Source organism: Sphaeramia orbicularis, chromosome 6, assembly GCF_902148855.1.
Source record: "Sphaeramia orbicularis chromosome 6, fSphaOr1.1, whole genome shotgun sequence".
Taxonomy (NCBI): domain Eukaryota; kingdom Metazoa; phylum Chordata; class Actinopteri; order Kurtiformes; family Apogonidae; genus Sphaeramia; species Sphaeramia orbicularis.
This window is the reverse complement of record NC_043962.1, coordinates 51,448,616-51,475,938: the sequence shown is the minus strand read 5'-3', so window position 1 is coordinate 51,475,938 and position 27,323 is coordinate 51,448,616. Positions and strand designations below refer to the sequence as shown.

Genomic DNA, 27,323 nt, shown 5'->3' with positions numbered 1-27,323 from the left:
ATTAAATGAGTTAAATATTGGCGGTGAAATGAATGCAGAAATGCTGCCAGTCTAGTCCACCACTCAGCCTTCTCCAGAACACAGCCCTGCCCCTTAAAGTTCCTGGTAATCTGGAAAGTACTACCTCTGTACCAGGAACTTCTTCAGGGTAAATTTGGGGCCGGGGGAGGGTCAGTTACCAGGGTAATTTTCGGTGGAAACACACCAGGAACTTTGAACGTTCAGGGTAATACAGAAAGTTCCTGCAAAAGTTCCTGCGGTGGGAAAGGGCCTAGAGAGAGAGAAAGTCATGCCTCTCAGAAGTCGGGTCCTGGCCTAAAGTGGGGGGGGGGCATATGTCTCAATTTTTATTTTTTTTTTTTCTTCCATCATTCCAAAAATGTTGATGTGATCAGATCAGGTTCTTTGTGTTGCCTTTGGTTGGGCTTATGCCGCCTCCTCTCCATAACAACTGCAGCCTGTTTTGTGCAAAGCTGTGCCAGTTAAAATCTGTGCCAGTCAAAACCTGCCTTTCAGAAGTGCTAAATATCGATGCAAAATTAGCCACCGCAGGCAGTTTCAGGTTTGGTAAATCGCATTGCGTAAATCACAATAAATATTTGCATTTACTCCTCCCAATAATTTTGCGTGTTTTGGCAGCAACGCCCAAATTGCATATCAAGGCAAACACGCTAAATGGGTTGCACAAGCTATTTTGCCCATTTGAGAGATGAAACCCTCTGTGCATCCTGTTAGTAAATAAGCTTCAATGTGTTTTTGCGTGCACAGTCAAGTTTGCACACGTTTTTACATGCAGAAAACTTTAGTAAATCAGGCCCTTAGAGTGCAAACTGAAACTAGAGATGCAGTAGATACAAAGCTCATCCTGACTGTAAAGTCTGTCAAGATGAACATGATGCAGATTGTACATTTTATAGAATCATGTAAATAACGTTACATGAGGCAGATATTGACATGAAACATCTCAATGTGACACATATGAGTTATTTCATAAAATACTTCTATAACTAATACTAGTGCAAGTATGATCACTACTTCTAATAATAATAACCAGGCACAACAAACCTTGCCCCTCACAAATATTGTAGTTCATTTTGGCATCACTCCCCCTTGAACTGCCACCTTATTGTGGTGGGGGAGTTTGAGCGCCCGAATGATCCCAGGAGCTATGTTGTCGGGGGCTTTATGCCCCTGGTAGGGTCTCCCAAGGCAAACAGGTCCTGGGTGATGGGCCAGACTAAGAGCAGTTCAGAAGCCCCTATGGAAAAGAAACATCGAAGGAAAGGGACATCACCCAGTATGGCACAGCTGGGGCCCCACCCTAGAGCCAGGCCCGGGGTTGGAGCTCGAATGTGAGCACCTGGTGGCTGGGCCTATGCCCATGGGGTCTGGCCAGGCCCAGTCCGAAGGAGCGACGTGGGCCCACCCTCCGGTGGACCCATCACCCACCGAGGGAGCCGTAGGGGCCGGGTGCAGTGTGGATTGGGTGGCAGTCGAAGCCAGGGGCCTCGACGACCTGATCCCCGGACACAGAATCTAGCTCTTGGGACATGAAATGTCACTTCGTTGGGGGGGGGCGGAGCTTGTGAGGGAGGTTGAGAGATACCGTCTAGATATATTCGGGTTCACCTCCACACACAGCTTGGACTCTGGAAAACAACCCCTCGAGAGGGGCTGGACTCTCCACTTTTCTGGCACTGCCTGCGGTGAGAGGCGGCGGGCTGGTGTGGGCTTGCTCATAGCCCCTCAGCTCAGCCGCCATGTGTTGAAGTTTTCCCCGGTGAATGAGAGGGTCGCGTCCCCGCACCTTCGGGTCGGGGACAGGTCCCTCACTGTTGTCTCGGCCTACGAACAGCAGTGCTGAGTACCCGGCCTTCTTGGAGTCCCTGGGAGGGTTCCTGGATGGTGCTCCAACTGGGGACTCCATTGTTCTCCTGGGTGACTTCAATGCCCATGTGGGCAACGACAGTGAGACCTGGAGGGGGGTGATGGGGAGGAACAGCCTCCCCGATCTGAACCCGAGTGGTGTCTTGTTATTGGACTTCTGTGCTAGTAACAGTTTGTCCATAACAAACACCATGTTCGAACACAGGGATGTCCATAAGTGCACTTGGCACCAGGACACCCTAGGCCGGAGGTCGATGATCGACTTTGTAGTCGTGTCATCAGGCCTCCGACTGCGTGTTTTGGACACTCGGGTGAAGTGAAGGGCAGAGCTGTCAACCGATCACCACCCAATGGTGAGTTGGATCCGCTGGCGAAGGAGGAAACCGGACCGACTTGGCAGGCCCAAACGTGTTGTGAGGGTATGTTGGGAACGTCTGGCAGAGCCCGATGTCAGTGCAGTCTTCAACTCCCACCTCCGGGAGAGCTTCTCCCAGATCCCGTGGGAGGCTGGGGACATTGAGTCCCAGTGGACCATGTTCTCCACCTCCATTGTCGAAGCAGCTGCTCGGAGCTGTGGTTGCAAGGTCTCCGGCAGTACCTCTGGATTGGCAGACCAGGGTGGTGGTCCCCCTTTTTAAGAAGGGGGACCGGAGGATGTGCTCCAACGACAGGGGGATCACACTCCTCAGCCTCCTGGGGAAAGTCTATTCCAGGGTACTGGAGAGGAGGATCCGACCGACAGCCAAACCTCGGATCCAGGAGGAACAATGCGGTTTTCATCCTGGTCGTGGAACACTGGACCAGCTCTATATCCTCCATCGGGTGCTCAAGGGTTCATGGGAGTTCGCCCAACCAGTCCACATGTATTTTGTGGATCTGGAGAAGGCGTTCAACCGTGTTCCTCGGGATATCCTGTGGGGGGTGCTTCGGGAGTATGGGCTCTGGGGCCCTCTGTTAAGGGCAGTTTGGTCCTTGTATGACCGAAGCAGGAGCCTGGTTCGCATCGCCGGCAGTAAGTCAGACCTGTTCCAGGTGCATGTTGGACTCCGGCAGGGCTGCCCTTTGTCACCGGTTCTGTTCATAATTTTTATGGACAGAATTTCTAGGCGCAGCCAGGGGCCGGAGGGGGTCCGGTTTGGGGACCACAGGATTTCGTCTCTGCTTTTTGTGGATGATGTTGTCCTGTTGGCCTCATCAAACCTGGACCTTCAGCGTGCACTGGGGCAGTTGGCAGCTGAGTGTGAAGCGAGCGGGATGAGGATCAGCACCTCCAAATCCGAGGCCATGGTTCTCGATCGGAAAAAGGTGGACTGCCCTCTCCGGGTCGGTGGGAAGTCTTTGCCCCAAGTGGAGGAGTTTAAGTATCTTGGGGTCTTGTTCACGAGTGAGGGAAGGATGGAGCGTGAGATTGACAGATGGATCGGTGCAGCATCTGCTGTGATGCAGTCGTATCGGTCAGTTGTGGTAAAGAGGGAGCTGAGCCGAGAGGCGAAGCTCTTGATTTACTGGTCAATCTACGTTCCTACCCTCACCTATGTTCATGAGCTTTGGGTCATGACCGAAAGGACAAGATCCCAGATACATGCGATCAAAATGAGTTTCCTCCGCAGGGCGGCTGGGTGCACCCTTAGGGATAGGGTGAGGAGCTCAGCCACCAGGGAGGAGCTCGGAGTAGAGCCGCTGCTCCTCCACATCGAGAGGGGCTAGCTGAGGTGGCTCGGGCATCTGTTTCGGATGCCTCCTGGACGCCTCCCTGGGGAGGTGTTCCAGGTGTGTCCCACCGGGAGGAGGCCTCGGGGAAGACCCAGGACACGTTGGAGAGACTATGTCTCTCGGCTGGCCTGGGAACGTCTCGGGGTCCCCCCAGAAGAGCTGGAGGAGGTGTCTGGGGAGAGGGAAGTCTGGGAATCCCTACTTAGACTGTTGCCCCTGCGACCCGGTCCTGGATAAGCGGTGGATAATGAATGAATGATAATGAATGAAAAAAAGGATTTTGGCATCAGTCCAGCTGATGTCATCATGTCTATGCATGTGCTGATGTCAGTATATCAATTGCCACTATATATGTGCCAAATTTAAAGTAATTTGAAACAAAATGGATGTTTTTATAGGCATTTGAAATTTTGCGCATTATAATAGGAGAATTTTTAACATTTTTTTAAACTCCTAAAAAATTTTAACTTTGACCTACTTTTCCCAAAATGTAACCACATCTATTCTGTGTCACTGGCAATCTATAAACCCAATTTGGTATGAATTCAACGAAGTTTTGCTTTAACAAACAAACTGAAAAAAAAACAGTACCTTTACCTCCCCTTCAGAGGCTGGGGTAGTACCAGTGTTCCAATGGTGTTATTTGTTGGATCCCTCAATAAACCCAAAAAATTTAAGCTGCAAGCAGCATTGGGTGGGACCTCTTGCTCCAGCCCAGTTCCAACTCCCATTACCATTGACACCTCAGCTCCACTCACACCTCTCTGTTCCGGCTCCAGCCCCCACCCTTTCATGTCCCTCCTCCTTTTATCCCTCCAGAACGCCAGGAAACGGCCAAACTATCTGCTAAGTGCGATGACTTAGAGTCAAGAATGAGACGCAATAATATACGGATACACGGCATCCCGGAGGGCGCAGAGAAGAACGATACTATAGACTTCATAGCGAGACTCATTAAGTCCAACATCCAGAGCACAGGTGACAGGGAAATATGCATCGAGAGGGCGCACTGGTCACTAAACCTAAAGACACCGCAACCCCCCCCCCCCCCCCCCCGAGACCGTTTATTGCACGTTTTTTGGATTACAAAGTTAAGGAATATGTGATACAGCAAGCCTGGAAACAGAAGATTACATACGAGGGACAAATCATCTACTTTAATCAAGACTACACAACGGAGGTCCAAAAAAAGAGGAAACAGGTGAGGGACGTCCTCAAAAAGTTGAAGGAGAAAAACGTGAAGGCACAGTCCCCCTACCCTACTCAGCTTAAAGTGTTTTTGGACTCAGGGACAAGTTTTCATGAGCAGCCAACAGTGCAAGGCACTGCTCTGACCTCAAATCTGTGATGGTATCATGTGATGGGCCCACAGAAGTTTATTTTTCTTAATTAAATCTTTATTGAATGACGTGGAGTATACAAACAATGTGTACAACAAGAAAATAACATAAGTTTGCCAGGGGGAATACACTGTAATACAATGTCCAAATCAGACCAAATACTGATGGTTTTTATAGCCTTTTTGTTTCCAGATTTATCAAACAGCTTTAAATAAAGTTCAACATCTACCAAAAAATAAATATTTGGTTTTGTGTTATAGAACTTACCTTTGACAATGAAAAATTTAGCAAGTAAGAGGACTAAATTAATTATTTAAAAAAAAAATTTTTTTTTTCTTTTTGGGGTATCTGGGCCCACAGAAGTGATACCAATGTAAGTCAGTGACAGGCATCAGTCGTGTGTGCGTGGACCACGTAATATGAGTGATCCCCATGCGGTTCTATTTAAACTGGGGGATCCGTGCGTGGAACAGACCGACCCAGGACACGCTGGAGGGATTCTATTCTGGAGCTGGTGCATGTGTGTGGGCAGAGGGCTGTCTGGGCTCCTCTGCTGAGGCTGATGACCCCGAGACCCGGACCCGGTTCGGAAGAAGACAGTACGGTACGGATCCAGGACAACGTAAGATGAGTGATCCGCATGCTGTTATATTTCACTTGCGGGATCCGTGCATCAAGCCACAACTTACATTGCTATAAGTACTGTGGGCTCATGAACAGATTTAAAGTCCAGTCATTACACGGACTTCTGTGAAAGACCGCTGTCACAGATAGGAGGAAGAACCTACGGTAGCCCGCAAGCGCGTGGCCTGGAGGAGCGCAGCCTCTGGAGGCACGAGAGAGATGAAATCAATTTTACGATTTCTCTTTTTTAAAAATCGTCCTAATTAAAAAATCCGATTTCAATTTAAAATCGATTAATCGTGCAGCCCTATATAGACTGCTCTGCATGGATTTAAAGATTCTTATAAGTATACTGGCAAAACGAATGCAAAAATACAAAACTAAATTAATTAACATAGATCAAACTGGATTCATTCTTGGTAGGCAGGGGGCAAATAAAATTAGGAGAATATTTAATATTATTTCATGCACAAAATACAAATCTCTGAATTCTATGTTGCTTAGTCTTGATGCCCAGAAGGCTTTCGACAGGGTGAAATGGAGTTTCTTGTACCAGACACTATCAGCCCCAGAATTATATAGAATGGGTAAAAATAATACACAAAGACCCAAATCACAGGTCAGAGTTAACGGATGTTGCTCAGATTTTTTCTGTCTCTAAAGAGGAGTCAGACAAGGGGATTGTTTGAGTCCACTGTTGTTCGCTGTAAGTATTGAACCACTGGCCGAATCAATAAGACAAAACAATAAAATATTGGGAATAAGGGATGAAGGAGGGGTGGAACATAAAATATCACTATTTGCAGATGATTTGCTTATACTTTTGAATGACCCATCCTTATCGATACCAGCCCTGTTAGAGAATCTTGGAGAATCCGGAAAAATTTCAGGGTATTTGACTAATGAAAGCAAATCAATTGCTATGATGATCTCAGGTAAATGTCCAGCTGATTTAAAAGAAAAAGTTGGGTTTAAATGGACCGACAAAGGGTTTCGATATCTTGGTGTTATTATTACTCCCAATGTTTCACAGTTATTTGATGTAAATTATGGAAAATTGATAAAGGAAATAAAAAAAAGATTTAGATAGATGGACAATTTTACCCTCGACTCTCATTGGGAAGGTAGAAACTATTAGAATAAATGTCCTGCCAAGATTATTGTTTCTGTTTCGATCACTTCCTGTTATGGTTTCTGGTTCCACCTTTAAAATGCTGGACAAAAGTATATCAAGATTTTTATGGCAAAACAAAAAAGCAAGAATTAAATATAAGACACTTTTAGCCCCCAAGAATAAAGGAGGGCTTAACCCTTTCATGCACTGTCCACTCCAGTGGACAGTTCTTCTCCAGCTGTTCGCTTGTATATTAATGGGTTTTGTTGTTTTAGTTCCATATCAGTCAACACAGTGGACGCTTATGTACCATCCCATACACTGTAATTCAGATCATTACCGTAACTTTACTGTTCTTGATAAACCTGATCTGCAGTAACATGTTTGAGTGTAAATCAATTGTTATTTGTTAGACAAGAAGGTTTTTTTTGCATATTATCTCCATGAAGTGAGTAATTACTAGCATTAGAATATGTTAAAATGTGAGAAGACATCAGATTAGCAGCATGAAAAATGTTTTTATTTCATTGTTTTCATATCACTTTCTGATATTGGGTTTTAAACACATGCTTCTTTACTTCAAAAATTAAATGCATGGATATTTTTGTAACTCCATAGAAAAAAAAAACTCAATCGCATTGTTTTTTTCATGGCTAAACACTGAAGAAAAAAATCTTGACAAAGGTTCTCATAATTCGTGCATGAAAGGGTTAATTTACCAAATCTAAGGAACAATTACTGGGCTGCTCAAGTTAGAGCTCTTATTCTATGGATAACTAAAGATAAAAATGTAATATGGGTGGAGATGGCGCTTGCCCTGATGTGTCTTTGGAGTCACTACCATTTATAACCAGGTCGGTGCAAAAGAAGCTTAAAATTAAAAATGATTTGATCATAGAAACAATGAAAATATGGTCAAAAATACAAAAGAAATTAAGTATATCAAGCTCTGTAAGTAAAGCTACAAAAATAGCCAAAAATCCAGACTTTCTACCATGTACTATGGATGCAGGATTTGAGAAATGGACTAATAAGGGGTTAATATATATAGCACAAATCTTTATAGGGCAAACTTTGAAATAATTTGAACAACTCAAACAGGAATTTAACTTACCAAATAATGATTTTTTAAAAAAATACTTACAATTGAGACACTACCTCCAGAAATACAATGAATGGAAAAGAATAAGAAAAGTACCAACCAAGATTGAAGAGCTGTTCATGTCGTTTACAAAAGAAGAGTCAAAAAAAAGGGCTGATTTCAAAAATATATAAAGCACTACAATATGAATCCAATGACAATAATATGGATGTTAAAGAGAGATGGGAACTGGAGGCAAATGTATTAATAACAAATGATGATTGGGAAGAAACATTCAAATCTGGACACAAACTAACTAACAGTCCAACATGGAGGGAGTTTGAATGGAAAGTAAAGATGCGTTACTTTAACACTCCATTTGTCAGTGCAAAATATAGTAAAACATCAGATTTATGTTGGAGGAATTGTGGAATGCTGGGTGACTTCACTCATATATTTTGGGATTGCCCACAGATCAAAGATTTTTGGAGGTGTGTGAAAACAGAAATAAAAAGATTTCTGGGTATTGACCTGCCCTGTATATACTTGGAATATTACCTGAAGATCTGATAGACAGAGAATGTAGCTTTTTACTGAAAGTCTTACTCGTAATAGCAAAGAAAATAATCACAATTAACTGGCTGAAGCCACACCTCCCAATATAACGCAATGGATAGACAAAGTAAAAAAGGTTGTTATTATGGAAAAAACTACATCAAGATTACAACTGAAACTAGAAAAATTTGAGAGAAAATGGAAACCAATAATTCAAGCGATACAAGAGCTCTAAATACCTCTTTTTGTTTTTATTATTGCTCTCTCTTTTTTTTTTTTTTACTTACACTTGCTGCTTTTTGGTAACTCAGTTATTTTATTCTATTTCTTTTCCTCAGTAGCACCTGTTTTGGTTTTGGAAATACACTTATTTGTGCTGGTGGAATATTAGAAGTCAGATTTCAAGAATGTTGTTGGCATCTGTGTAAAATATATATGACCGTGACATGTTTTTGACCTGTATGTAAAAGGTGTAGTATAAGTAGTTATGAGTGAAAGTAATGTGACATGGATCGAGTGATTTGTAGACTGAGGCTGGTGTGATTTTTGTACATCTCCATGTGTTTTATATTGGTGGAATAAAAAGTTAAAAAAAAAAAAAAAAATGTAGGTGGTAACTTTTGATTACACGTGTGTGGGTGATTTTCACCCAGTTTGGTCCAAATTAGATGTAAACCCTAGCAGGAGATGATTAAAGTGTGAGGGGTGGGATATTAGAGGTCCACACTTCCTTCCAATATGGCCGACTTCCTGTTGGGTTTAGGGCGGGGCCATACTGCAATTTTTTACTTGTCCTACCATGGGCTATGTCTGTACCAAGTTTCATCTTTCGACGTTGAAATTTTTTTTGGGTGGGTTCCCATCCACGCAAAGTATTTTCATATTTTGAGGGTGCGTGGCTGAGTCATTTTTCAATATTTTGAAAATTCTTCTTCTTGGAAAATTCTACTTTTCCACAGTGTAATTTTCAGTCTGTGTACGATTAATAGAACACAAAGAGTTTTTCAGCAATAGCGTCATTGTGCCAAAACCCCATTCATTTGAATGGCACAGTTTTGGTGTCGTCATGGCAACACAATTGTAAATAGGGGTGTGTCCTCATCAAGGTTATAATAGTTTTGGATTTTTAATTATAGTTTAGTTTTACTTAGCTTTGACTTTTTTTTTCTCTAATTCAGTTACTTTTAATTCGTTTTTAGAGTATGTTTGCTAGTTTTTATTAGTTATTTTTTTCTGAATGCTTAGTTTTAGTTTAGTTTAGTTTTAGTATTAGTTTTAGTAATTTCATATATTTTATCTTCCTCACCATCCTAGTCAAAGAAATTAGTGAGGTGCGAATCAGCGGGTTATTCTGGACACTTCATTTGGGGGTCGAGTTAGGGCAGCTCATTGACTGAGTACAGACACAAACACATGTACAGTACAATGTATAAATTCCCCATAGCAGGTTGGGGGTGTGTGTGTGTGATCCATACACAACGTAACTTATGTGAAAACAATGCGAAGATGTGCAAAGCGTGAGAGGAGATGCCCAAGCAGCCAGCAGTAAACCAGATAGAAACATATATATATATATATATATATATATATATATATATATATATATATATACACATGTTAAACCAGATAGAAACATACATAAACCAGCTAACTAGCAGTCAAACCAGATAGAAACATATATATATACATATATATATATACATATATATATATATACATATATATATACATACATATATATATATATATATATACATATATATATATATATATATATATATATATATATATATATATATATACACACACACACACACACACACACACACACACACACAGGGTGTCCCATAAGTCTCCATACTTGGAAAAATAAATGTTTCTTAACATAAACCATTTTTAATAATAATAATAATAATAATACATCAGTTTTATATAGCGCTTTTCTAAGTACTCAAAGATGCTTTACAAAAAAATACCAAGGGACAAACATACATCCAACGGGTAAACAGATACAAAGTTAATGCTAAATGGTAATCGAAGAACAAAATACAGAGACAAATACTGATAAAAGAAAAACACACAAAAGAAGGTATGTGAGAGTGGAGGAGGTTGAGTGGGCGGTCAGTTTTCGAATGATGATCTGAAGAGGTGGGATTTGAGTTGGCTTTTGAATGAGGTGACTGTGTCGGAGTTCTGGATGTGAATGGGTAGAGAGTTCCAGAGGGTGGGGGCGGCGATGGCAAAAGCCCTGTCACCCAAGGTGCGCAACTTGGTCTTGGTGATGGGGGTGAGAAGGTTAGCATCTGCAGAGCGGAGGCGGCGAGTAGGGGAGTGGGGGTGAAGTAAATCAGTCAGGTAAGGGGGGGGGCAAGGTTGTGTAGGGCTTTGTAGGTGATGAGGAGGATCTTGAAGTTAATGCGTTGTTGAACAGGGAGCCAATGAAGTTGACGGAGGATGGGTGTGATGTGATTTCTGGAGGGGGGGTGGGTGAGTAACCGGGCAGCTGAGTTCTGAACATACTGTAATTTTTGGAGGGCAGTGGAAGGAAGGCCATAAAGAATGCTACTACAATAATCTAGTCCGGAGGTGATGAAGGCATGGATGAGTGTTTCGGCAGCTGAGGGGGAGAGGGTGGGGTAGAGGCGTGCGATGTTGCGAAGATGAAGGAAGGAAGTTTTGGTGACATGATTGATGTGTGATTTGAAGGAAAGGGTGGGGTCCATGATGATGCCGAGGTTTCTGGCCAGGGGAGAGGGGGTGACTGAGTGACCATCGATGAAGAGTGAGAAGTTCTGGGAGGAGGGGAGAAGAGATTTTGGTCCAAAAATGATGATTTCAGTTTTATTGCTGTTGAGTTTGAGAAAGTTGTTGGTCATCCAGGTTTTAATGTCGGTGAGGCAGTTGGTGACGGTGGAGAGAATGGCAGGGGTGATGGCTTTAGTGGAGATGTATAGCTGGGTGTCGTCGGCATAACAGTGAAAGTGGAGACCATGGTGACGGATGATATGACCGAGCGGAAGTATGTACAAGATGAAGAGTATGGGGCCAAGCACAGAGCCTTGAGGGACACCGTGTGATACCGGAGTGGTGTGTGATTTGTGGTCAACCCAACTCCCACAGACCTCGTCAACATCTACAATAACACACTGTCCACTTCCCTCAACCAACTGGCCCCCAAGAAAACAAAAACTGTTTCTTTCACTCACTCAGCCCCCTGGTACACCACGGAACTTCACAAACTCAAAAAACAACTCCGACAGCTTGAATGCCTTCACAACAAAACAGGACTAACCGTACACACCCTCGCCTACAAAGAACGCATGCACATGTACCAAACCTTACTTAATAAAGCCCGCTCCGCCTATTACTCCGGCATCATTCACACTGGATCCTCCAACCCCCGCTCTCTGTTTTCCACCATCAACAAACTCCTCAAACCTCATGATCTTTCACCCCTGAAAAATGCAATAACTTTCTATCATTTTTTCACTCCAAAATTGACAATATTCACGACCAGCTTGCCTCTTCCGCCGCCATCCCCTCTGACCCAGAACCCATTCTTCCCCCACCCACAGACAAACGGCTCTCCCTCTTCTCAACCATTACCACTGACGAACTCCCTGAATTATTCTCCAGCATGAAATCACCCACTTGCCCTCTGGATCCCATCCCCTCCCCCCTTATCAAAGCCTGTCTCACCCCTCTCGCCCCACTCATCACTGAGACCATCAACTCTTCCTTAACCACTGGTACAGTCCCCCTACCTCTCAAGACTGCTGCCATCACTCCCCGCCTTAAGAAACCTGGCCTAGATTCCAATGACCCCAATAACTTCAGACCAATCTCCAACCTCCCATTTCTGTCAAAAATACTGGAAAGAGTTGTCGCAGCCCAACTCAAGCAATATCTCCTCTCCAACAAACTGTATGAAACATTTCAATCTGGATTCTGTTCACATCACAGCACTGAAACCGCCCTTCTCAAAGTCACAAATGACATCTTACTCTCCTCTGACTCCGGTTCCCTCACCATCCTCCTTCTCCTCGACCTCAGTGCAACTTTCGACACCATCAATCACTCAATCCTCCTCCTCCGTCTGCACTCCATTGGAATCACTGACTCTGCCCTTTCCTGGTTCACCTCTTACCTGTCCGACAGATTTCACTTCATCTCCATCAACAACCAACAGGGAGGGTGGAGTCAGAAAGAGCATTAGATATGCAGGTGGAGAGAGAGGCTGAGCAGACGGACTTAAGATTTCGGAAGGTTATTGTGCGGTCTTGTTTGGGCTGGGGGGCGGGTACGTTGATATCCAATGTGATGGCCAGGTGATCGGAGATGGTGAGGTCTGTGCTGGAGATGTTATGGATGTGAAGGCCAGTGGAGCAAACTAGGTCAAGGATATGTCCGCGGCTGTGGGTGGGGAAGGTTATGTGTTGGGTGAAGTTGAGGCACTTGAGTAAATCCAGGAAATCATTTGCATTTTTGCAGGCAGGGGAATGGGTTTGGGGGGGGTGGTAGATGATGGCGATGAGGAGAGGTTTAGGGCCAGGCAGTTTAAAAGCCAGGTGTTGAAAAGAAGAAGCAGTGGGTATGGAGAGAGGTCGTGGAGTGAGGTCATGATGGTAAATAGCAGCAATACCTCCTCCACGGCTCTCAGGGCGTGGGTTGTCCAGGTATGAATATCCAGCGGGGGTGGTTTGGTTTAGTGCAAGGTAATCCAGGGGTTTTTGCCAGGTTTCGGTGAGACAGAGGAGATCGAGTTTATTGTCAATGATGAATTCATTAAGAATGAGGCTTTTATTGTTGAGGGACCGTGTGTTGAAGAGGGCGAGCTTCAGGTGCTTTTGTTTTGAAATCGATGATGCGGAAGTAGGAATAGGGCGGAGGTTGAAAGAGTTCGAGCTGAAGTTGTTCTGATGACGTAATGCGGAAGTGCGGAAGCCGGTGTACATGCTGCGGTCGGACCAGAGAGAGGGAATACTGTTTATCGTGGTGAAATGGTAATTAAACTTGCGACGTGAGCTTCGGTGGAGGTAGCGGGGACGCAGAAGTTTGGAGCTTTTTAGTGAGGCTTTGAGTTCCATGGAAGGAGGCGTCTGGTGGTTTAACTGGTGGAGTTGCATGGATGTGTAGCGTGGTACCATGGCTGGGGCTGTGACGGTGCCGGAGGTGGATGATGGAGGTCTGAGTTTGTTTAGGGGGTTAACACCAGGGGTGGTTGCTGGTTTGAGTCGGCGGGGTTGCAGGATGGAGAAACTGAACGTGCTGACCACGGATGGATGTTTCCAAGCTCCTATGACCGCTAGCCAAGCAGCACTAGCACCAGGCAGCTGCCGGCTAGCCGTTGACATGCTAGCTTGTAGCCGGCCACCTGGCAGCCAGCTAGCTGATGGCCCAACGCTACTGGCAGGGAGTTCTGGACAGCTGACAGCAGAAGCACGGACAGGTAGCAGCCAGCTAGCCGTCAACTGGCTGGCTAGCAGCCAGTTTCCCACTAGCCCGCTTTCCTGCGGGCCAGAGCCGCCAGTGAATCTCGGGCAGATGTTCCAGAGATGGAGAGTAGAGAGGCAAATGAAGACAATCCAAACCATGACAGGACGACAGAAACAGTTTGTGACTGGGGTGATATTTCGGTCGGCAACCCAGCAATGGAGATAGGTTCCAGAGTCCTTTTCACGGTGGGTGAAGCTGACAGGCAAAGGTCGCCTTGCAGGTAAGCGCCTCTCCACCGGTAAAAATGATGTAAAAAATAGTGGTATCCGAAGTCCAGAAAGGTCTAGAAGCAGAGGTACTAATGTGAACTATGAAAAGAGCGAATAGCTAAACAAAAGAAACACAGGAAAACGATAAAGTTTAAAGAAAATCTCGAATGGGGAAGCGGCGAACAGCGCAACGCCAGCGTCCTCCCCAGAGCGGAAGTCAAATCTGACTTATTGACTTATCTGACTTATTTATATAATATGCTCTATATGACTGCCATTTTGTCGGGAACACATTTCAATGCGTGTCCTCCACTGCTGAAGAACTATAAAGAAGAAATATAAAGAAATACATGTTAGAACCATATATGTATTGAATGTATTATGTCTCCTATGTATGGAGACTTATGGGACACCCTGTATATATATATATATATATATATATATATATATATATATATATATATATATATATACATATATATATATATATATATATACATACATATATATATATATATATATATATAAATATAAACCAGCAAACCAGCAGTTAAACCAGAAAGAAATATCTATCTATCTATCTATCTATCTATCTATCTATCTATCTATCTATCTATCTATCTATCTATCTATCTATCTATTAGTGCTGGGCAGCGATTACATTTTTTAATCGCAATTAATCACGTGGATTTCTGCGATTAATCACATAGTTATATGGGGTAGGGGGGGTGCTGGCATCAACAGCGTGTATTGCCTTTAAGTGATATTTCAGACTTGAAGTACTCCGGTGATAAAAATAATTCCACATTGCAGTGCTTCCAAACAACTTTGGCCTTATCAACCCCACCATCTGAGGACATTTAAAATGAAAATGTCCATGTAAAAGACCGCTACTTTTCTCCATGTTTATGTCCACACCAGTTTATTTCCGGTTGTGAGTGATTGACAGAATATATATATATATATATATATATATATATATATATATATATATATATATATATATATAAAAAACCAGACAGAAACATACATAAACCAGCTAACCAGCAGTTAAACCAGATACAAACATACATAACCCAGCTAAACAGCAGTTAAACCGCATAGAAACATATATAAACATATATAACCCAGTTCATTAGCAGTAAACCACACACCTTAGCAGATATCGCATATCTTAATCATCTACAGTTCCATTATTAGCCAGCTTTGCTTCATTTCAGTTCAGCTAGCTGTAGCTAGTAACATCAAATGTTTTTTAACATTATAACAGGTTCCATACCTCTGTAATTGGATTACTTTTCATCCTCCTCTTTTCTCCTCTTCTAAACTGTGCAGTTAAGGGCTTGGAAGGCCTTTTCATGGTGATAAACTCTCCAGTCCTTTCCTGGATGCTTACACCTGTCTGACTCTGCCCTTTAGCTCCACTCTGTCCCTGTCACGCACACACAGTGAGCAAAAAAACAAAAAAAAAAAACGACCCATGTATCACTAAAGTAAATCCCATACAGGACTCTGCTGCTTTGTCCCAGCTTTAGGCAGTATGTTTCCAGGTAGAGTGGGGACCAGAAGACGACTGTTAACCACCAGTGACCAGACATGACAGACTGTGAAGTGTCATATGGTGCCGTCAGCTCAAATTGCTAGAGCGCAATAAATCAATTTGATATCAATCCGACATTGACAAAGATGAAAACGAAAGGAATTTTATCCATAATTTTTAAACATTTTAGTTAGTTTTGTAAGCTCACAATACAGTTTCAGTTAGTTACCATTTTTTTCTTTTAATTTGAGTTTTTATTTATTTCAGTTAACGAAAATGTTTTTTCAATTTTAGTTTTCGTCATTTCGTTCGTTTTTGTTAATGATTATAACCTTGGTCCTCAATGGCTTTTTGGTTCAGTTTGGCATGAGGGATGTGTGTGCCAAGTTTTTTGTTCCTATGTCAAAAAAAAAAAAAAAAAAAAAAAAAATATATGTAAATGTAAACCCTAGGAGGAGATGATGAAAGTATGAGGGGTGGGATTGTACAGGTCCACACTTCCACCCAATATGGTCAACTTCCTGTTGGGTTTAGGGTGGGGCCATAATGTAATTTTTTACTTGTCCTACCATGGGCTATGTCTGTACCAAGTTTCATGTTTGTAATATGAAAAAAATTTGGGGAGGGCTCCCATCTACGTAATGTATTTTGATTTTTGAGGGGGTGCTACAGAGTCATTTTGCGATATTTTTTTCTTGGCGACTTCAAATAAAAAAAATTTTTGTGGGGCTTGAATTTTTGGTCCAATAAAATTGACTTTTCGTTAATGTTCAGGGGATCAAATTTGCATTCAAAGTGGCGAGAGAATAATAATAAAAATAAATAAAGACTAGAACTGCAAGCAGTTATGAATGGGGGCCAAGCCCCCCCGCCCACTCGGACCCCAGGTCCCACGGAGCCCATGGAAGTCGGCCCCAAAGGACGCCAGTCTGGGGCTGAGCTGGTGGAGGCTTGGCCCCCATTCAAAAGGGTTTACAGTTGTAGTTAGTATTCCACCGTCTGAGCCGCCGTATTCACAGTAATGAGACAAACGCACCAGTAGAGTGAAAGGATGAATGTGTGGGACTGGGATTCGTTGTAATAAATTACACCCACGTTGACCAATCATTACTAAACTTCACAGCTGGTCTCAGGAGTGACCCCACATCATACCAACCAAATTTCATAGAAATCTGTAAAGCCATTTCAGAGATTAAAAAAATCACTTATTTGCAGCACCCCCTAGAGGCCAACATTCATCAAATTTGGCTCATACCCTCACAGTCACATGTCAACCAAGTATCTAATATTTGGTGTTGAATGAATGAGCACTGAATTTGTCCGAGATATGTAATAGTTAACATTTTTTTACTAGCTACAGAAATTTTTTCATAAATAATTTTCACATTTTTTGACCGAAAAAAATTATTTTGATAACTTAGTATCATGTCTGTGGGAAGAGCGTACATGCCGAGATTCATGCAAATCGGATAAAATACAAAGGAAGAGTTTAAAAAAAGTAGGTTTTCCAATTTCAGCAATTTTGCTGGAAAAAAAGCCTTCCCCCAAATCTGCCTGACCACGCCCATGTGATTCAACCCTATTCAGGGAATCTGAGGATATCAGGTTTTTGACTGTGCGACACATGGTGTGGGAGTTATAGATGAAAATGCATTGGCCTTGTTTATATCGCCCTCTGCTGGTGGACATATATAATGGTTTGCGTCTTACTTCCGTGCAGGGGTCTGGACCAACCCTCCAAATGTCAGCGTTCTACCATGTACGATTTAGGCTGCAGTAACAGTTTGAGCCGTATTTCCTGCATTCACTGGAATGGGACCAATGCATTATGAATGCAGAAGGATGAATATGTGGTGACTTGGATTTGTTGTAATAAATTACGCTCACGTTGACTAGTTATTACCAAACTTTATGTCTGGTCTCAGGACTGACCCCCCATCATGCTCACTGAATTTCGTACGAATCGGACCAACTTTTTTGTGACTTGATATTTCTCTGTTTATAGCACCCCCTACTGTCCAATTTGCGCTAAATTTGGTACAGAGCCTCTGGTTGACCTCTAAAACAAGTATGTTAAGTTTGATGTTGATAGCATTTACTTTGACAAAGATATGCAACAATGTGTTATTTAGCTAGCAAAAAAAGTTTGTTCGTTTATAACTAGCATACTTTTTACAGCAGCAAACTGATTGTAATAACTTTATATCAGAAGTCTCTAGAGCAGGGGTCACCAACCTTTTCTCTTCTGTGGGCTACTTTTACCTAATGAAGTTGCCGGAGGGCTACTCTAATTTAGCAACATTTATTTATATAGCTATTTTTCATACATATACATATTTTGTATCATACGTTTGTAACATTGTGCTCTTCATTTATTTTATTTATTTATATATCTTTGTTTTAACATTTACAATACTTAAAAAGTGTTAATATGAAACTATTATTTTACTTTAATTAAGAAAATCAAAAGTAGAAAAAACCAAATACAAGCATTTGCACGCTGTATTCCTAAATATTTTAATACTGTCAAAAATTATGAAACAGAACAATCCTGCATATTTTTATAGAATTACTAAAAATAAATAATACACACCTGTATGTGCATTTTTAATACTTTGAAACTGTGAAAAGGAACGCTGTCACTCACACAATAAAACTTCACTAGCATGTGCTGCTGTATTTCTGAAGGATTTGACCTTTTCTAAATTCACGTATGCTGTCAAAACATATTAATTAAAACCAGAACTTTGTGTACATAAATCCACCATCCCCGTCACTTCAACAGTCATCACACTGGAGTCAAACGCAGAGGCACCTGTTCAGGTCCGACTCCAGCTGTCTAAGCGCATGCGCAGATAGCGTACATATGTTTGCGCTGGTCCAGGATGTGAACCACTTTACTGATGCCTCTGTGGAAGTGCTGGCCTTGGTCAGTTTAGTGAACATGGACTGTTGGTTTTGGACTTTAGTTTTCAGCTCTTTTACCTTCTCTTCACGGAGGCTGATTCCCACTGGAGAATCTCCAGAAAAGTTGCTGTGAACTTTGGTGAAATTCCGCTCCACGTTGCATCTTTTACTGACTTCCAGAATGCGCTACAGATCAGACACACACACTCGTCTTTCACATTTGTCAAACAGAAGTCCGTGCCTCATCGTTGGTGAAAATAACTCCCTGACTATATTCAGCCCACATCGTTGCGGGGCTAAACCCACTACCTGCCTGGCATCTGGCTCACCCTGGGCCCCGCCCCTCTCCAATGACAGGCAGCAAACCAGCGCTAAAGTTTGATTGACAGCTAGTTGACCGTGTCATCTCGGGAGGGGGACACTTGTAATTTTGATTGGGTGGAAATTTAGACCTGTTCTACCAAATGACGAATCAACTTTGTGTTCTCATATTAGTGACCCTTGGCGAACCACTGGTAGACTGCGAGCAACGTGTTGGAGAACCCTGAACTAGTTCTATTTTTAGAACAGCCCTGCAGGCGACTCGCGTGGTCCCTGCGGGCGACCTGGTGCCCGCGGGCACTGTGTTGGTGAGCCCTGCTCTAGAGATTATATGTGCAAAGTTTGAAGCCAATGGGGCTTAAACCCTAGTAGGAGTTATAAAAAGTATGTTTTCAACATGTAGCGACTTACAAAGTAAAATATGCAGCGGAAGTGGGCCTGGCCTATGTCAGAAGACTCATCTCTATCCAAGGAATACAAAGATGTAGAGTTTATGAATGTTTAATTTATAATGTGGAAGTTAGAGGGAAAAAATGCATATTTGTCTGTTATAGCGCCACCTAGTGGAGTACATCCACAATTTTTGCTATGGTAGAGCTGTGTCCTATTCTATAGGGTCCACAGAAATTTCACAGCCCTCAGAATAACAGTTCAGCTGTAGGAAATGTTGGTTGTTTAACCTGCCACGCCCACATTGACCAACCACACCCACCTTCAAGCTATGGCCTCAGGAATGGCCCATCATCACACCCACCAAATTTCATAGAAATTAGTGAAGCCTTTTAAGAGATATACATTTCTAATATTTGCAGCACCCCCTAGTGGCCAACATTCACCAAATTCAGCTCATACCCTCACCGTCACATGAGAACCAAGGATCTAAGATCTGGTGTTGATAGCATTTTCTTTGACCGAGATATGTAACACTTAGCATTTTTTTAGCTAGCAACCAAAATTTGTTTGATAATAATTTGCGCATTTTTTGACTGAACAAAATTCTTGTAATAACTTTGGATCAGGTTCATGAGAAGAGTGTATGTGCCAAAATTCATGTAGATCAGACAAAATCCCAAGGAGGAGTTTGAAAAAGTAGGTTTTCCAGTTTTCGCGATTTTGCGGGGGACTTTGACCGAGATATGTAACACTTAGCATTTTTTTAGCTAGCAACCAAAATTTGTTTGTTAATAATTTGCGCATTTTTTGACTGAACAAAATTCTTGTAATAACTTTGGATCAGGTTCATGAGAAGAGTGTATGTGCCAAAATTCATGCAGATCAGAAAAAATCCCAAGGAGGAGTTTGAAAAAGTAGGTTTTCCAGTTTTCACGATTTTGCGGGGGATAACATCATGGCAGAAATGGGCGTGGCCTAGCTCATGTGATTCAGTACTATTCAGGGAATCTGACATTATAAGGATTTTGAATGTGCGACATATGGTGTGGGAGTTATAGACCATAACGCATTGCCCTTGATTATAGCGCCCCTGCTGGTGGATATATGTGCATTTTTGCATCTGAGGTACGTGCAGGAGTCTGGACCAAACCCCCAAATTGCACTGCCCTACCATGTACGGTTTAGGCTGCAGTAACAGTTTTATCAACAGAAAAATAAAAATAATAATAAGGCAAATAATAAAAATCTGTACAAAAACAATAGGGTTCCACAGCACCACTGGAACTGTGGAATGCGTATGCTGGCATATGTGTCCCCCAGTCCTCGTGGGCTTGGCCCCCTAAATAACGGAACCATGCGATTTTAATAGGCCCTCGCCGACATGTCGTTTGGGCTCGGGCCTAAAAATGAAATTCAATATGGGCCTTGCCTTTCCAGGCAAGTCACCTTTCTGGCTCAGTCCCTGAAAAAGAAAACACACTACAGACTCGCCTGCCCTTTAGGGCTCTGTCCCTAAAAATAAATGATTTAGTATAATATCATCACTTTTCAAAACCACAAAAACTAAAAAAACATGTAAAACTACAAACCAGCTTTGTCTTCCACCTTGATTTTCTCTGTAGCTGTTTCAGCACTTAAAAAAATATGACTTATAAACATAATGTAAAAGTTAAACCTATAATGTATTTGCACAAAAGGGGAGGTCGAATAAATTTCACTCTTTCATCCAACCATTTTTTATGTATCTTTTCCAACCACTAACCATCCAACCACTTTTATATATCAAAGTTTTCATCATTAAAGGTGGGGTAGGAGATGTTTTCCTGGAGCATTTTTCACTATATTGCTTAAAATCCCCTTCACACCCCAATTACAACCAAATAAGTAAGTGCTCTAACACAAAAATAAAACATTTTAGTTACCTGTGGAATGGAAAGGACTAAAAAAACACCATCCAGTCATTTTAACCAGCCCATCGAAATGACAGCCCCCCGCACGTACCCCTCTTCGTGCATGAATCACGTGTTCTCAGAGGCTTGGAGTACGTATGCAGGAAACGGAGCCAGAGCTTGGTTAGCTATATTAGGATGTAAAGTTCACCGGCAAACTGTTTTCTCACTAACATAAATCACAAGGGAATGTAGCGTTAACCAGATAGGTATGAATTGGGGCTGTTCTGCTGACAAACATAATAGTGAAATGCAGAGATTACAGCGTTCAAAGCAGGGGTGCAGATAGGATTTTAAAACTGGAGGGGACCAAGCTGTAAATACTCGTGTGTGTGTGTGTGTGTGTGTGTGTGTATATAGTACATATCATTAGAATCTTGAGTTTCCTAACTGAATGAATATTGGTAAACAAAGGCCTACGTAATCAACACTAGCCATATATGATCAAACTGTTATTTGTCTGGTATGTCAATCACAAAACTTCAAGCCTTCTGTTCATGCTTTATTTAAGCATTTGCTGATTTCACCAGGACAAAGAATGTCATTATCAGCACAGAAACTTGTACCGAATTCTAACAAAAAAGCAAAGAATCTATGTGCAAAAATTAATAATAAAATAAAATTGAAGTGATTCACAATTGTGCCTTCATGTAAATGATTATAAACATAACAACGTGTATGATAACAGAAGTATACACTTACACAACCGATTCATATCAATAAGGGTTAGGGTTATGAATATATCCTACTTGGCATGAAATGTGAAATGAAATTCACACTTTGAATGAAATATCAGGAATTCCCTCTGTAAGTATGTACATTTGTAAAAAAAATTTTTTAAAATAATAAATACAATTGCTGAAAAAAAAAAAAAAAAAAAAAAAAAAAAAAAAAAAAAGAATTCCCTCTGCAGCCACACAAATGTATCCTCTAGAAACAGACACAACAGGTCCCAAAAATATCTCTCCTCCTATCAATTCCCTGAAGATATTGCTGAGCGATATCTTGGAGTTGAGATGGTGCATTGCATTTACATTGAAAGTCGGAACATGGAGCTCCAAAAACATATCGTCTGAATTTAGCCCTTCCCAGTTTAAAAACTGGGACATCAGGGAACATGGAATTTGAAAAAAATTGACAGCTGATGAAATGAAACAAAAACCCAACATTTATGCTTGTAGACGCTAGATATTAAGGCTTTTCCAACTTTAAAATTCTGGTTTACGAGTACAACTGAATGCACCATTAGTTGTTGGCATGTAAGGCAGCTCAAACACAGGGATGTTAATGGATCAGCTGTGCAGGCATATTAACTGAGGATTACATGGAAAATTATTAATCATCTTGCTTTCCCAACTCAGCAAGGATCTGCTCCAGGCTCCAGCCTGCCACCGTCTTGAATCGGTGTGTTGTATATTGATCAATTTGGGGGGTCACTACAAATCTGAGGGGGACATGTTTCCCCCCATCTTTAGTGGGCGGCTAGTCTTACTGCAATCAGCTGTTCTTACAAGCCCGAGATTACAAAGAACATGTATCACACTAACAAGTGAAAAGTCCAACTTCTGATCTAATATACTGATACACAGACCTGAATTCAGAGGTATGCATGGATCCACAGACGGGGGGGGGGGGGGAATTGATGCTGTGCAGCGCTAATGAACCCTTGACAACAACCATTGCGCCTGGAGGCGTGGCTTCAGGGGGAAGTCTAAAGAAAGGGGTTTGGACTTTATTTTCAAAATGTAGCTTGCTCGAACTGTTTTACCAAGATCTCCCACCCTACCTTTGAAACTTGTAAAAGTCGAAACTACATTTTGGCATTAGTTGACACTGAGCATTACCACAATAATCATCTAATTTCCTCTCAGATCACTTGAATTGCAATATGCTGAAAGGGAATTATGGATTTTAGGCTCAGTGACACTAAAAAAACACAAGTACTACAGCTTTAAATGAACTGATCAAGAAAACAGTCAATATAATAATCCCTAAAGACTAAGAAATTACGCAGAAACAGCCACTATATTATTGTTTTATCACCCAGTACTAACTTCAACCCAATATTAAATTGGATAGCTACAAAATTAACATTAAGAAGTGTTTCTTAGCCTGAATAACTCTGTGAAAGATTGAAATCTTCAATTAGGAAACGGAAAAACGCTGCTTGGAATCATGTAAATGCAGATTATGACTGTGAGGAAGTTTGGCACCATCACCATCTGACAACTTCTGGAGGACAGAATGGCTGAATGATTTCAAACATAAAATTGTGCAAACAATGGAAAAAACAGATGAAACCTCAGACAAAAATAAGAAGAAAACCCAACAAAAAACAGGCAAAAATAAATATCCTACTGCTCCAGTGGAGTTGATATTTTCCATTTCTCTGCTTGTTCTGGTCTGGATGACCTCAATCCCTCAGAGAAAGCGGACACCCTGCCCTCCTGTGATTGCAAAACTGAGGATCAGAGCCAAGTGGGGGATCTGGGACAGGGCCTATGTCCTGAACTGGGCTTATGCATCCTCTCTGAACCTGAACTGTCCACACTGTAAATCTCCTCTGATCTGGTTTAAGTGGCTGAACAGCATTCTGACCCGCCTTGGTCCCTGGCACCCAGCTCCGGTTCAGGTTTCAGGTATGAGTTTATTCCAAACCCCAGAGATCGATCCGTCAGTCACCGTGTATGGAGGAACGTGGATTTTGTCAAATTATTCTGCATATTAATTAATTTTTTTCTGTCGATTGTATCTTCATGATTTGCATTAGACATTATATTTCTCCTTTCTCTAGTAGTTCCTTTGTTGTGTTTTTAAGTGTGTTTCAATCAATGAGTCTCAGTTAGTTGAACTGAGGTTCATTTACAGATATTTATGGGTCTCTTGTCTAATGAGATCCTTCTCCTAATAAATCAATACAGGAAAAATTAACTCTTTCCCCGCCATTGACGAGATATTCCGTCAATTGCTTCCCAACGCTTCCCCGCCAATGACGAGATTTTCCGTCAATCCGTGTTTTCACTGTTATACTGTAGTTGGAGGTGTTGTGGATCATGTGAATTACTTTCCTTAGTCCAAAAACAAACAATTAAGCAGCTTTTTCGGAAAAATGACGGGCCGGGTTTAACGTTTTTGCACTGGAGTCTCCGTATCCCATGGCAACGCATCCAGCGGCAGTCACTGAAGGAGGAAATGAAGACTGCAGGAACCGCGCGCAGTTTCAAAAGCCTTAAAGATGATTATGGAGACAGAGTCTGACAATTCAATATATGATGGAGCTACAGAAGAACCATTTAGAAACAGGAACGGAGAAATAGAAGGTCAGGGAGACGGACACGGAACACGGGAAACAAGGAGCGGCTCAGGTCCGACACGGAGGTGCGGGTGGGGGGGTGTGGGGGGGTGTGGGGGCACAGAGTGACACGGAGAAAATGACAGACAGGAGGAAGAGAAAAGAGACATTTCTAGGGGACATTCAAGGAGAAGACAGACATACAGACATGGGACAAGACAAAGGAAAGCTAGTCTGCATCTGTTAGAGTGAGTTCAGATTCAGACTGAGGACACAGAACATATTCAGCTGTAGAATGCCAGCAGGACACATGGAAGACACTTTTGGATTTGGCTTTTGTATGAAATAAATAAATACATATATTCATACAGAGATAAATAACTAGATGTCCATAGAATTATTTACAGATCAAACACAGCAGCTGGTCCAACAGGAGGACCTGGTGCAGCCAAAGGCCAGAAATCTACAGTATTTAGTGCATTTGTTTCTTTTTTTCTTGAAAATGAGGAATATTGAGGTGTTTATATCCAAAAGCTAAACTACTATGTGTTAGACTTATAACTGATGTATGTAAATGTGCAAAGTTTAGAAGGAACCTGGTGCTTTACAAGATGTTTGGTCTAAAGTTTGGTGTGGATTCCCCTAACATTTTGTGGAATGATGGGATATCTTAGAGCTGTTTGTTACTATTATTGCTGTTATTATTATTTTATTTTGTGATTTTGAAGACAGTGTTACTGTTGGTAAATAAGAAAGAGTCAAAAATGTAAATAGGAAATCAGTTTTCTCTTGAAAATCAATATCTTTAAAAAAATGCAATTTTCTCAGCTTTTTGCTCAAAATTCAGTTTTTTCCTGAAAATGACCAATATTCAAATGTTTATATCTCACGAACGAATAAAGATAGAATAAAATAGTTTTTTGTGTTTAAAAGTTGAAGTTCTGTTCTTTCTTTTGATGTATTCAGTGTTCACATACTCCTAACACAACATTTTCAGTGAGCCTCCAAAGATTAGTGAAAATGACCAAAACGGCTGGCGCTGGCTACCAACTCACTGGAAAATGCTCTGGCGGGGAAAGAGTTAAACCAATAAATAACAGATATAAACAGAAAAAGAGGAAAATATTTCTCTTATTAAGCTTCTCACATAGGGAAATCCTGTTTCGTCATGTTTTAGATGAATTTTAATTGAATATTTCTGAATGTCATGCTGTAGATTTGATGAAACATAAAGAAACTTGTCATGTGAATTATTTTAGCATAAAAAAAGTGAATAAAATAAAATAGACAGACTGTTATTGTTCCAAAAAAGGAGTTTAGCATGAAATAAAATGAAATGTGTTATTTCATTTCACTTGTGAATGCAAATACACTGGTACAGGTTTTGTACCTGCTGTGGCCGTGAGCGGCGGCGCAGTGTAATGGCGTGAATCCATTTTCATCTGAGACATCAGCAGGTGAACCAGAAGACAGCAGCAGCTTCACACAATCTGAAACCAAGACATGTGTTAAACCTGACCAACATGGATTAGCAATAGAAAAATATAAGACAACTGTAAAACATGGAGTAAATTCCACTAAGAAGCACATTGTTGATTTACTACGGTCATTTTGTCCATACTCTTCAATAATTTGTTAATTTTCGTGTGAATCTTGTTAATTTTCCTAATTATGTTCTTTACTTACCTTAACTTTCCTGATTTTGTTCCTTCTTGTTCATTGCTTAAATATTTCCCCATTTTTAATGTATTTTCTTGATTCTTTTGTTCATTTTTCATCTCTTTAAATATTTTTACTTTCTTAAAAAATTCATTTTGTCAAATGTTCATTTCCTTAATTAGTCTGACCATTTTCTTAAATATTTTGTGCATTTATGTTTGCTTTCCATCTTATTTTTGCATTTCGGTATATTTTCTTAAATTTTTCTTTTCTGTAATTTTCTTGCTTATTTTGTATTTTTCTGTTTTTTCTACATTTCCTTAATTATTTTGATAATTTCCTTCCATTTTGTTCATTTATGTAGAGTTTCCCTATGATTTTATGTTAATTTTGTTCATTCAGTGTATGACTATTGTTGATTTCATATAGCAGCAGACAGTTTTTCACGACATTAAATCAACTTGAACAAAGTCAGTTCAATCTTCCTTTTTACATCTAAAGACATGCAAAATGCTGATATGTGGGAGCCTCATCTTAAAAACAAAACAAAAATGTAGTTAAAGACAAAATGCAGCAATAATGATGCAACGAGGAAAACTTAAAAGATTAAATAACACAAAATGATGGAAACAAAACAAAAGATGATAAAGAAGTAAAAGATGAAAACAAAATAACCACGTTTAGGTCCCAAAGAGACACAAAATCATCACTTACTTATGTATAAGACTTTTTATCCACATAGAAATAAATAAAAGAATATGTTTGTTTTAGTGGATGAAGAACAGTTCATAATTTACTGACATTTTGATTTGGATTGTTATTCATATTTACTGTCCATTTTCTCTTTCTAAAACACACAGAGAAACCAAATGTCTGATCACCATAGCCACCTATAACAATCAGAAATAACAGAAAAACTACAAGGAAAACTGACCCCCTGCTTGACTAGAAACCCAAATCGGGACCTGGATCAGAGACCTAAACATTCAACAAAAAGCTTTTCTATAAACATAGACACACATGGGAATGTATGGATGCACGAGCAATAATAAGAGGCTGGAGCTCTCTTTGCTGAGGTCTGGAATTGCTCTATTAAGATAAGATAATCTTTGTCACATACACAATTATACACAGTACAATGCGCAGTGAAATGTGTTTTGTACCTGCATCCAGTTTCAAAAGAAGAAATTTAAAAATAAAGGTTCAATTAAAAAAAATAAAATAAAAATGAAGGTTCAATATA

The 27,323-nt window shown here is 41.1% G+C and overlaps 1 protein-coding gene across 2 annotated transcripts in view; it reads right to left on the bottom strand.

Annotated features, from left to right (window-relative positions):
- cttnbp2 (cortactin binding protein 2) overlaps positions 1-27,323 on the bottom strand; it is a 290,602-nt gene that overhangs the window by 77,790 nt on the left and 185,489 nt on the right. For both annotated transcript variants that reach the window (XR_003935538.1, XM_030135577.1), the window contains exon 6: positions 25,812-25,911. Coding sequence is in view for 1 of the 2 variants with exons in the window: in XM_030135577.1 (XP_029991437.1) it covers positions 25,812-25,911 (100 nt within the window). In the remaining variant the exon portion in view is untranslated. The remainder of the gene's footprint in view (positions 1-25,811; positions 25,912-27,323) is intronic.